General features: G+C 50.0%; 2 protein-coding genes across 7 annotated transcripts in view; one reads left to right on the plus strand and one right to left on the minus strand.

The window, feature by feature from the left end:
* Nucleotides 1-917: 917 nt before the first annotated feature.
* UPP2 (uridine phosphorylase 2) lies at nucleotides 918-8,012 on the plus strand. 3 transcript variants are annotated; one of them, XM_085067241.1, is made up of 7 exons: nucleotides 918-1,075; nucleotides 1,668-1,785; nucleotides 2,826-2,984; nucleotides 5,001-5,115; nucleotides 5,711-5,920; nucleotides 7,155-7,301; nucleotides 7,733-8,012. In XM_085067241.1, the coding sequence occupies exons 1-7, from the start codon at nucleotides 1,050-1,052 to the stop codon at nucleotides 7,876-7,878; spliced, it is 921 nt and encodes a 306-aa protein (XP_084923367.1). In that variant the 5' UTR covers nucleotides 918-1,049; the 3' UTR covers nucleotides 7,879-8,012. The 3 variants fall into 3 exon arrangements, with proteins under 3 accessions (XP_084923367.1, XP_084923369.1, XP_084923368.1); XM_085067243.1 differs by lacking the exon at nucleotides 2,826-2,984; XM_085067242.1 differs by lacking the exon at nucleotides 918-1,075 and having other exon boundaries at nucleotides 2,794-2,984.
* A 1,684-nt stretch (nucleotides 8,013-9,696) lies between these two features.
* CCDC148 (coiled-coil domain containing 148) overlaps nucleotides 9,697-11,204 on the minus strand; it is a 53,145-nt gene continuing 51,637 nt past the window's right edge. For all 4 annotated transcript variants that reach the window (XM_085067238.1, XM_085067236.1, XM_085067237.1 and 1 more), the window contains one exon: nucleotides 9,697-10,827. In XM_085067238.1, coding sequence (XP_084923364.1) covers nucleotides 10,681-10,827 — 147 coding nt within the window. In that variant the 3' untranslated portion in view covers nucleotides 9,697-10,680. The remainder of the gene's footprint in view (nucleotides 10,828-11,204) is intronic.

Consider the following 11,204-nt stretch of genomic DNA (forward strand, 5'->3'; position numbering starts at 1 on the left):
AGTGCAAGCAAGCCCTACACAATATGCTTTCACCCAGTAATTAATTACCTAGCACTTCTCTAATTATCAGAGCTTCCATCAACAATTCCCAGAGGTCAACAGCAAATGCCAGATTCTGCCCCTCCAGCTGGTGCCTAAAATATCTTCCAGGGCAATGCCTCCTGTTGTTGGGCCAGAAAGCAGGACCAGTAACTCCAGTCTCCTCCTGCTTCTGCATCACTCAGTCATCCCACAGCCGCAGGAGCACTCTGGCTCCCCTGGACCAGGACCCACACAGGGCTGCCACTAGCACCCTGTGACCACACACCATCCTGATGGGCTCAGTCTCTGGGTGGACCAGCAGAGCCAACAGTGCTGTCTGGGCATCGCTGATTGAAATCAGCCTCCCCAGGCCACCCTGGTGGTCCAGGAGCTGTTCTGAGCAGGGGTGGACGTCTGCTACAGCTCAAATTCCATTTTTGTGCACCCCAGACAAATGCAGGGACAGTTTGGATTTACACCTACTGGGGCCACAGAACGGTTCAGCCAGCAGAGGTGTCAGGACCGCAGCAGTGTCCAAGCTGAAAGTGTCCTTCAGTCCCCAGGAAGCACAAGGAAGCCAAGGAAGCACAGCCTGGGTTGGGAGAACAGCAACATCCAGTTCAGACAAACCCGTCTCCCCAGGGTGCACATGTGCAGCCATGTGCCCGATGCCCACCCACTGGCCAAAGGGCACAAGGTCACTGGCCAGAGGGCCAGCAGGTCACCAGCCCCAGTCCTAGGGCTGCCAGTCAAGGTTATCAGTGACGCACCTGCCCAAAAAGCCAATCTGGGGGAAACCGTGCCAGCTAAGGAGGAACCTTGGTACCTAAGCAGACACAGAGAGTGGGCGGGGACACCATCCGCTGTTGACCCTGGGAGCTGTACAAAGCACCGGAGGTATTTAACCCCCTGCAGAGCCTTTTGAAACCTCTTCTGAGCTCCGAACCACGACAACTGAGGACACAGGGAGTGTTTTCCTTACCTTTTTGGCAGGGGTATCGCTTTCAGCTGACTCTGGCAGAGCTGCTATGACCGAAACAACAGGTTACTCAGGGTGAGTAATGGGAACATTTGAATTTGTTTTAATAAGACACAAAAAATGTTCTCTGGGTTTCGTTTAAGGCTCATTTATAAAACCAACCTGCATTGTTAGTTAGTTGCTTCCCATCTCTTACAGAAGGTGGAAAGGGACAGCAAGCTGGCCTCTGGCTGCGTGCAGAATCTGCAGTCACCCTGCCAGGCAGTTATTTGGGACAAGTGTGAAATCCTGATTCGCTAAGAGCTTAATAAACTGTCCCATAGAAAATAGCACAGCACATCACCCCTGGGCATTGCTGGCAACACCCTGTGAAGGAAAGACCTGAGGTCGCCATTGACAAAATCGATAGATACTGAGACACATTTTTTGCCAAATACTTCAGCATAGTAACAGATCTTTCAAAGAGGCTACCTCCAGCAGAAAGACAGCTTGTCTTGACACCACACCGAGCTGGCTCATCCCTGGCCTGTCCCATCCCTTTCCCAACACCAGGGCTGTGTGCACCCTCACAACAGCTTCCAGGCTGCCCTGTGCCCTGTCCTGCCTGTCCCTCTCCCTGTGGGCACTGCCTGGCCCCCCAGCCCAGCTCCTCGTTGTCTCCCTGCAGGAGTGGGCTTGTCCGTGTTAAAAACCCACACTTGGACTCCATGGAGGAGGACATCCTGTACCACTTGGACTTGGGAACAAAGACTCACAACCTGCCAGCAATGTTTGGGGACATAAAGGTAAAGAGCAAGTCTGAAAGTGAGGCAGCAGCTCCGCCCCTGCCCAGGCTGTCCAGCTGTGCATCCTATGGCACTACCAGCCCAGGCTGGGGCCCCACTGCTGCCAGTGCTCCCACTGGGGATGGGGTCTGACTGCTCAGCAAAGGAACTCAGCAGCCCAAAGCAGCCTGGGCAAGGAGGTCATCCTTGGTTTTGGGCAAGAAATCACAACAGAAAATTATTTTAAAAGCCTGTATCTCTGTTAAACCTGATTTTATATCAGCCCCATGTTGGAGGACAGACAGGAAGCATTTGTCCAAAAACATCTTGATCATCATCTACTGGAGACAAGGGAAGGAGTATGTCGTATTATTTTTGGCTGAGAGCTGCTGTCAAAACCATCTTGTCATGATGGCATCCTCTTCCCTTTTAAACCAGAGCCTTTCCGCAGTCGTGTGGGGGAAGAGCCTCAGTGCCCAGGGCTGGAGCAACCTGGCACAGCACAGTGTGGGCTTCTGCTGCCCTGCGTCCTGGCAGCAGGATCAGCAGCACTGCCCTTGCAGCCATACACTCATCTGCCTACCTTCAGGGAGCATATTTTCCTTTAATATGTAAAATTTGTCCTTTTTCCTCCCTGACTTTATGGCCTCTGTGCCATCAGCAGTGCTCACTAATTGCAGTCAGCACTGTCCATAGAATAAATTAACCTATGAGCTCCTCCAACATCTGGGTTTGCTTTGCTATCAGAGGGGATACTAACAGCTTAAATTTGCTGAATTATTTTAGATTTTCCTGCCTAGGACTGATACCCAAGTACATGCAGCTGTACGGCTGCCTGGACCCAGGGTAGTCACCACCCTGCCAGAGTGACAGCCTGGGTTTTGTGTTAACTCCTGGTGTTGGGACCCTCATTTGTTCTGATGTCCCTTGACTGACGGTGAGGAAGTGGCATCCCGCTGCTTTCTCCAGGAAGATGTCTGGCACAGCCACCACTGCCACATTCAGACTGACTCTCAGTACTTGTTCTAGCTAGGTACCAACACATGGTAATTTGTTTGCAGTTTGTCTGCGTTGGCGGCAGCCCGAACAGGATGAGGGCATTTGCACAGTTCATGCAGCGGGAGCTGGGCCTGGCGGGTGCCGGGGAGGATGTGACTGACATCTGCGCGGGGTCAGACCGCTACGCCATGTACCGGGCAGGGCCTGTGCTCTCCGTCAGCGTGAGTTCTGCGCCGCGCCCAGGGGCTGCCGGCACGGTCCTGCAGCCGGACAGCGTGGGGTCCATCTGCCCCGGCCACAGGGATGGGGCTGGTACAATCTCTCTCTCACATGCCTCTACCTCCCCCAACACCCACTGGCAGGCTTTCTTCCTCTTTTCATTGTTCAGCCACTACCACCAGGGCAACCTCTGAGCCATGGCAAAGCAGCTTCTGTTTGAATAGTATTCCCCAGCACCTGCACTCTCTGTTTGGAAAGTGCTGCATTAACAACAGACGTGCACATGTTCTGCTCAGCTCAGCTTGGGAGGCAAAGACCACTTCTCACCACACACAAGCTATGAAATATTGCTGGGAATATTATGTTGATACAAGCTCTAAACTAAAAACTTTGCCTTAGCATCCATTATTCTTTTAGAGCAGTATTTTTGGCACTGAACAAAGGGAAAAACAAACACAGGCTGTGTTGAGCACTCACACCCAAAGGCTTGGTCCTGATGCCATTTCTTTTGGCACAAGATTAGTCTGAAATGTCATTCATGGAAGATGGAATCACTCAGGCAGCAGAGCTCATACTTGATCCCTCTGGAAAAACCAAACCAATCCTGACCAAGGGAAAAGCCTGAAGGAATCTGAGTGTATCCAAGGGGAAGAACCCCCAGAAGATTTGCTGTTCCCCAGCCTGGCAGTAGCAGTGACACAGCCAGAAGCTAACCCTTGCTGAGCTTGAGGCTGTGCACCAGCTTTGGTCAGTGCAGAAGGGGACATGGGGCAGCACACACGGCCACCCTGAGAAGCATCATGGGGAGCAGCTGCCAACATCACATTTCTGCAAGTTGCTTAAAAACACAACTGAGCTCAAACATACACGGGGAGGAACACAGATTCCTGCTCTGAATATTTACAATGAGAATAAATTTTTTAGGCATTGGTGAATAAGCCAGGCTGATGTTACAGAATAACAACATGCAAAAAGGTTTCATATTTAAAACATGATACAAGGCAAACAGAGCACCAGTCTCACAGCCAAGAGAAAGGAGACAAAGCAACACAAAAACTGGCTGTGTACCTTAATCAACGGAGCTTCCATATGTGCTTCCTTCAGGTTTTTGAAGATTTCATTTTCCAGAGGAAAATGAGGCATTTTCCAGAGGAAAAACCAAACCCCACAGCACCAAACACCTTTTGTACTTAAAGGTTAAACTACGAAAAGGATGTTGGTCTAGCAATGGAGCAGAAGACAGACAACCAAGCAAGGGAACACTGAGCAGATGCAACAGAAGCCCCAGCAGCTCCAGGCCTGCAGAACAGCTGCCAGCCTTGGGGAGCAGCAGCAGAGAAGGGAGTCGGGCAGCACAGTCCGTGGAGGATGAGAACAAGCCAGTGCCAGCAGTGGGGAGCCAGCAGTCGGGCAGGTGCTGGGGACAGAAGGGCAGAGGTGCAGGGAATGTGAGACACGAAGAGGGACAGGCAGCCTGCATGTCATGCAGCAAACACCTGACCCTGAAGCTTGTCCCTCAGGAAGGAACTAAAGGAACCAAGGAACACAAACCCTTCCATTGTCCTTTGTGCCCAGCAATGTGGCAGAGATGCTCCAGCATGGGGCAAGGACAGGCTGGAAGGCACATCCAGAAATGAAGGCTCAGGTTGCCCTCACTGAAACTCACCACTCCCAGAGCCTGAGCAGGACACAATAGAGTGAGTCAGCATGTGGCATAAGAACTGGCAATGCACAGGGAAGGTCTTGGAGCATTCAGATGTCAGGCACCATCAGTGGGCCTGCACAGGGTCCCCTGGGAGGAACACCAGCTCTACTGACACAAAGAGCCTTTAAAGCATCAAGGGGAGAAGAAGAGGGTTAGACAACCTGGACAGGTTACAAACCAGGGTGTCTCTTCTCCCTCCCAAAAAGTGGCTGTTGACATCATCAGGGCAACCCTGAGCTTGTTGCAGTCACGTACCTGTCACCTGCTGCAGCCTCATGGGGACTGACATTTCTCTTTTCTCTCCTTCCAACAGCATGGGATGGGCATCCCTTCCATTTCCATCATGCTTCATGAGCTGATCAAACTGCTGCACCATGCAAAATGCCGGGACGTTACTATTATACGTATTGGTACTTCTGGAGGCTTAGGTAAGCGATTCATAGTCTTTCTTCAGAGCAAAACAGCTATTATCAAAAAAAGCACTCAGCACTAGGTCATGCAGTTCTGAACTTGAGCATTTTGTCAGGTCTCTACATATCAAACATGGTATTTTGTTTTGGGTTAAAACCCAGAAAACTTGTAGTGACTGGCTCGGCAGAGTACACGTTCACTTCTCAAGGCATGAAGGCCTTGGATCTGCTGCAGCCATGTGTCATTTTCCAAACAGAAAACATGGGTTAGTGGTGACCCAAATGAATCTGTGATCCCTGGCTGGGGCAGTGGTGCTGCTCATGCCTGCACAAGCTGGTAGGGGGGACATGATCTCTGCAAGCCAGAAGCAGCTAAAACCCTGTCACTCAGCAGATTTCCACAATCACTTATCTTGTGCTGATTCTGTACATTTTACTTGTACATCTGTGCTACTGCATGAATTTCAATTATTCTCTGACATCTGCTTTACTAACTGAAAAGAACAGCCTTGCAAGCACACGTAGATCTATTGAGATTTTCCTGTCATGCTGAAGTTTGGCAGCAGGACACAGGTGTTATGAGCTCTGGCAGCTTCAGCTTCCATTTTCACAGGGATCGAGGCTGGGTCTGTTGTGATCTCTGACATGGCTGTGGACTCCTCCTTCCAGCCACGTTTTGAGCAGGTGGTGCTGGATGATGTGGTGGTGAGGAGCACCAAGCTGGACAAGGACCTTGCAGAGGAACTACTTGCCTGCAGCAGGGAGATTCCCGACTTCCCCACACTCGTCGGCCATACCATGTGCACCTACGACTTCTATGAAGGTAAAACCCTCTGTGTCTGTCCTTCCTCACCACACATAATGCCAAGTCTTTCCACTCTTACATGGAAAAAGCTATCCAGGGAGCCCAGGCCCCAGGAGGGCTGCAGGCAGAGACCCATCTGGTGCTGAGGGCCCAGGCAGAGCAGGGAGCACCCTTGGAAAACACAGTAGTTCTGTTTGCACCCTGCTGAGTTTGCCACCAAGCTGTTCTCTACAGCAAGATTGTCACTCCAGAGCCACCAAACACTCGGAAAACATTAGGTTGTCTGTGAGATTTCCATAAACAAACTTTGGTTACTCTGCAACCATTTCCTTTGCAAAATTAAATGCTGATTGCAGAGTAGATGAAATGTAATAAATGAAGAATTAATAATCTGAGCACTATTTATAAACCTTTAGATCTGCTTGCAGATGCGGCCATCTGTGTATTGCTCAAGTCCATGTTTTATTTAAACAAAAAGCCGTTTGAGAGGATTAAAGTAGGAGCAGCAACAAACTGAAGGGCCGTTCCAGGTCGGCCCAGCTGCAGGTTAGCATATGCCTGCACAAAGGCCTTCAGGCACTGTGTGAGATAAGGAGCTGCACGGGCACAGCTCTGCTCTGAGTGCACAGCAGGACAGCCAGAGCCACTGGAGGGCTTAGAGGAGAGGGTCAGGATGGGTGTCCACACCTGCCCACACTGAACATAGTATCAGTCCTGCCTGCAGGGGTACCTGGAGCTGCACGAGGGGAACGCCAGTGCCACCTGCACCACAAATGCCTCTGCGAGCAGTTCCAGCTTCCATCCACAGCAGCCCCTGCAGAAAAATTAAACCCACATTAGGGGGGTTTCCTGTCCTCAATGCTTCCATTCTGCACAGCTTCTTGTGCCTCTTCTACAGTCCCTTGGCATTTTTGGGATTTAACCTGGCAGACCTTCACAGCTCATGTGCAGCATGGACCTCAGGAGTGGCAATGGCTTGTTCCCACAGAGCACAGCATCCCGGAGTGCCTCACACCTGTGGGCTGACTCGGGCTTCCACCAATGTTGAAACCCGCGGCATTATCTCCCCTGTACAGTGACACATCACGCTGGCTTGAACACTGCGGGGAATAGGAGTTAACCAGCTATTCACAGGAAAACTTTGTGGGCCTCAGACAGATCATGGGCACTGCTGGACTTCCCGTCTGTACCTACGCCTTGTGCCCCATGACCCCACGTAAGCCAACAGTGACAGTTCTCGCTTCCTTTCCAGGTCAGGGAAGATTAGATGGTGCATTATGCTCTTTTTCCAGTGAAAAAAAGTTGGAATACTTAAGGAGGGCTTATAATGCTGGTGTGAGGAATATTGAAATGGAGTCCACGGCATTTGCTGCCCTGTGTGGACTGTGTGGCCTCAAAGGTGAGTGCTGTCGCTTCCACCTCCCCCTGCACTCACTTAACACCCTCTAAGGGTCCTGTTCGGTGCCAGAAGGCCAAACGTGCATTCTTAATTATTTTAACTAGAAAAGGACACTAAGGCAAATTCTGTAGCTCGATAAAACGCAACTGTGCATTAGAAGGCCTGAGTGCGTGTTGGACAAACCAAAACTAGCTGCCCTCACGCCTCTCCCGGCCCTACAGCACATCCGTCCGTGCTGGTGCTGCCGCGCCAGGCTTTGCCGGGCAGAGCCCGGGGCAGAGCCCGGGGCAGAGCCCGGGGCAGAGCCCGGGGCAGAGCCCAGGGCAGCGGGGCCGAGGCTCCCCGGTCCTGCGGAGCTGGGCCTCCTGCCCGGCCCTCAGGGCGGCGGGGCTGGGCTCGGCCGCGAGGTGACGGCGCTCCGTCCTCTACAGCCGCTGTCGTGTGCGTGGCGCTCCTGGACCGGCTGGAAGGGGATCAGATCCGCGCGTCCCACGAGGTGCTGTGGGAGTACCAGCAGCGGCCGCAGCGCCTGATCGCCGCCTTCATCCGCAAGCGCCTGGGGCTGGACCGACGGTGACAGCACGAGCGACAGGCGCTGGTCTCGGCGGCAGCGGGACAGCCCCGGCCCGGACCGGCACGGCCACACAGCCCTGCTCGGGACATTGCCCAGCGGAGCGGAGCGGCCGAGCCAGCGGCCAGCGCAGTGCGGGAGCTGCAGCGCGGCTGGGAGCGCCTGGCACACTCACTGCACGGCCAGACAGCTCCTGCCAAGCCCTGCGCACAAACTGCGGCTGCGGACACAGCTGCGGCTTCCTCACTCCTGGCTCCGGCCCTCGGAAAGGACTGTCCTGTAGGGTCACTCCTGTCCACAGCGATCTTCCACGAAGGCGATCCCTTTGCTTTGGGCATAAAGACGAAACCTAAGTAAATGACGTCAAAAATTAATGCGTATTGGTGACCATTATTGTTCCTGCTGTTACAAAAGCCGTTCAGACTCTCATTCCTACAGTATTTAAAGATGTCACAAACCGGCACGTGCCAGAGTTGGAGCACCAGAGGGACACCAAAGGACCCAGCCGTGGCCAGCTGAGGACCTGACTGACCTTCAGGCACTGGTCAACATTGAAGCCACTTTCCTAACTTCCAAAATTCACAAATAGGTGAAAACCAAATAACTTAAAACCAAATAACTTAATTTTCTCAGAGGCATTTTTATCGGGCTTTATAAAAATACCATTGAGAGTAAACTGCCCACGCTTCATCCCTGGCATAAAGGACAGCTGAGCTCTGAAGTGCCACCACTACCCAGCCAAACCCACAAAGCAGGGCTGCAAGAAGTGCTGGTTGAGTATTAACATTTTTAAATTATTTTTTTCATGTGTGTAACTTGCAAGATTTTTTTGTGTGTGTGTGTAAGTGTAGAAAGATTTATAATGAAAATCAATGTAATTATAAGCATCTCCATTTCTTGAAGGGTTTTGATCAGCTCTTGTGAAAAATGCAAAAGTAAGGATGATGAAGTAGGGTGAAACGTCCACCTCCTTCCTACAGGACCAGGAAAGAGATGTCTGGCCAGGCTGGGGAACAGCCAAGGGGTCTGCAGAGCTCTCATGGCATGAGCAGCCTCGGCTGTGCTGTACAAAATTCTTGAAGCCCATCTTCCTGACCTGCATATTCTCCACACTCCACTGTTAAGTGAAAATACCTCCAAAAATCCTCATTCTGGACTCATTTTATCAATAACGGCCCTGACTTATGGTTGCACTGAGGTAGCTCAGACTTCTATAGACTTCTACTCAGTCTCTACCCTGAGAAATTACAGACACAAAAAAACCAACCACAAGTCTCTGCCTAAAAATCTGTGCCCTCTATCTCAAAACAAATATCTGCTCCATTTAAACTTTCTTTTTTTCATAAACATCTTGGTATTTATAAAAGATGACAACTATAGTCTCAATTTCAGTGGTGCAGAATTTTTTGTCTTGTAGATCTGCTTTTAAAGGCAAGGAAAAAAAGGTAACTGCCATAAGTTTGGGATGATTCCTTTCTGGGAAGTATCTTGCAGCCAGTCTGTTCCCCACAGCAAAGCACTGCTGGTCTCCCCACAGGAATATCCACCCAGCTGTAAGGTAGCCAAGTGTGTTTTAAAAATAACGAGTTAACCCAAAGGAGATACCAAAATAAAAAGCACAAATATACACAGAATTTTAATTTTAGCACAAGCACACAGAAGCTGAGGCCAGAAGACATTGCTCCCTGGGCTCTGGGCAGGTTCTGTAGCATTTCCCCACTAAATAACTCGGCTGCCACACTGAGATTATGCTGCTCCTGGGCTGATCCTGTGCTCACTCTCAGTGAGCACCAGTTCCCCTACCTTTGGCTCCTTCCTTGTGGTCTCCATCAGCTTCCAAGACCATGCCCTGAGCACCCGGCCAGAGCCAAGCCCTCTCTGGGTGAGGCCATGTTCTCACTGCCATTGCCAAAGGTGTTCTCAGTTTCAGGTGTGAAAACTTGACATTGCTTAAAACAGGTATGTGACCCACTGACACCTGTAAGGCATTGCAGTATCACATTAATGAAGGTTCCGTAGTTACCTAGACACACAACTGGAGATGTTCAGATCTTGCTGATATACATCATCCTTAGAAATTTCTGGTCAAACTACAGAAATTAATTGTAACTTGTTACAAAAGGAAATAATATCAATTTCCCTTTCAGTTAATGGAATCATATTCAGTAGTGTCTGCTCTGAAATAAAGATCCAAGCTCTATTTCTAATTTATAATTTATACTGAAAGACTAATCTGCAATATGAAATTGCATGAATGGTTTGCAGTAACTTGCAGCAAGTTGCCTTCTAAATATAGACAAAGGTTTAAGCTTTGTCTTATAATAATCATGGAATATAGAAACATTATTGGCAATGAAGATTTTATAACTAAAATAATCAAATTCTCAGGAAACCTGGAAAGAAAATGGTGGGATTTATTCATGTAAACATAATAAAATCTAAAGTAACTGCCATGCAAAGCAATTTTGGACTCCTGCTGCCAATTAAATGCCAAGAATTCCTACTCAAGGTGCTGCACATAAGATTGGCCTGTGCTCTGTGCAGGAGTACTTATGCACAGGTGTCCCAGCTGAAAGGTTCATGTGCAATCACACTACACCAGCCCACACCCCAACCTCTCCAAACCTGCACCAGGCAGGTGTAATGCGATGCAGCACAGCTCAGAAAGGCTTTGAGTGCTTTGGAATGGCTGCACACACAGGGAACCGAGCAGTTCTAGGACACAATCAAAGGGAATTTATTTAAAGTTTGCACATTGTGGGCCAGATCAGACCCCTGATGTTCCTCTGCCCCCAAATGAGAGGTGCTCTACACATTAAAAGCGGTAGATTCCATGTCTCTTCTTGGAAGTTTTGGTGGCGGAAGTTTTGACAAAACCTCTCTTGCATAAAGTGTTTTGTGCAGTCCAGCTTCTCGGAGAGCAAGCTCAACACGGAGCCTGGGGTCAGAAATTACCTGTTAAAATAAACCAACGATCAATGGAAACCAAACTGTACCGCTCTGAGGAGCTGCTGCCTTCCGTCATGCTCTCTGTGTACACAGCCCCAAGTGCAGCACAGGCTACAGTTCCCTCCTGGAGTCTGGAATTCCCTCCAGTTCCTCTGGAATCCAAGTGCTTCAAATGCCTCTGTGATTTTTCTCAGTGTTGCATTGTGCTTACATGGCAGTGCCACTTCCATTTGTCAGAACGACAATTAATTCCAGGAAAATTACTTCCGAAATTTGTCAAAAGTTTAGCTGACAAAATTTGTAAGCCCCTTTCCAATCACTCTTCCATGGTCTGCAGTGGGACTGCATTGGAAGTACAAGAGAGACATGTTCTTTCCAGTTCC

Source organism: Lichenostomus cassidix, chromosome 7, assembly GCF_008360975.1.
Source record: "Lichenostomus cassidix isolate B80296 chromosome 7, HeHo_3.0, whole genome shotgun sequence".
NCBI lineage: Eukaryota > Metazoa > Chordata > Aves > Passeriformes > Meliphagidae > Lichenostomus > Lichenostomus cassidix.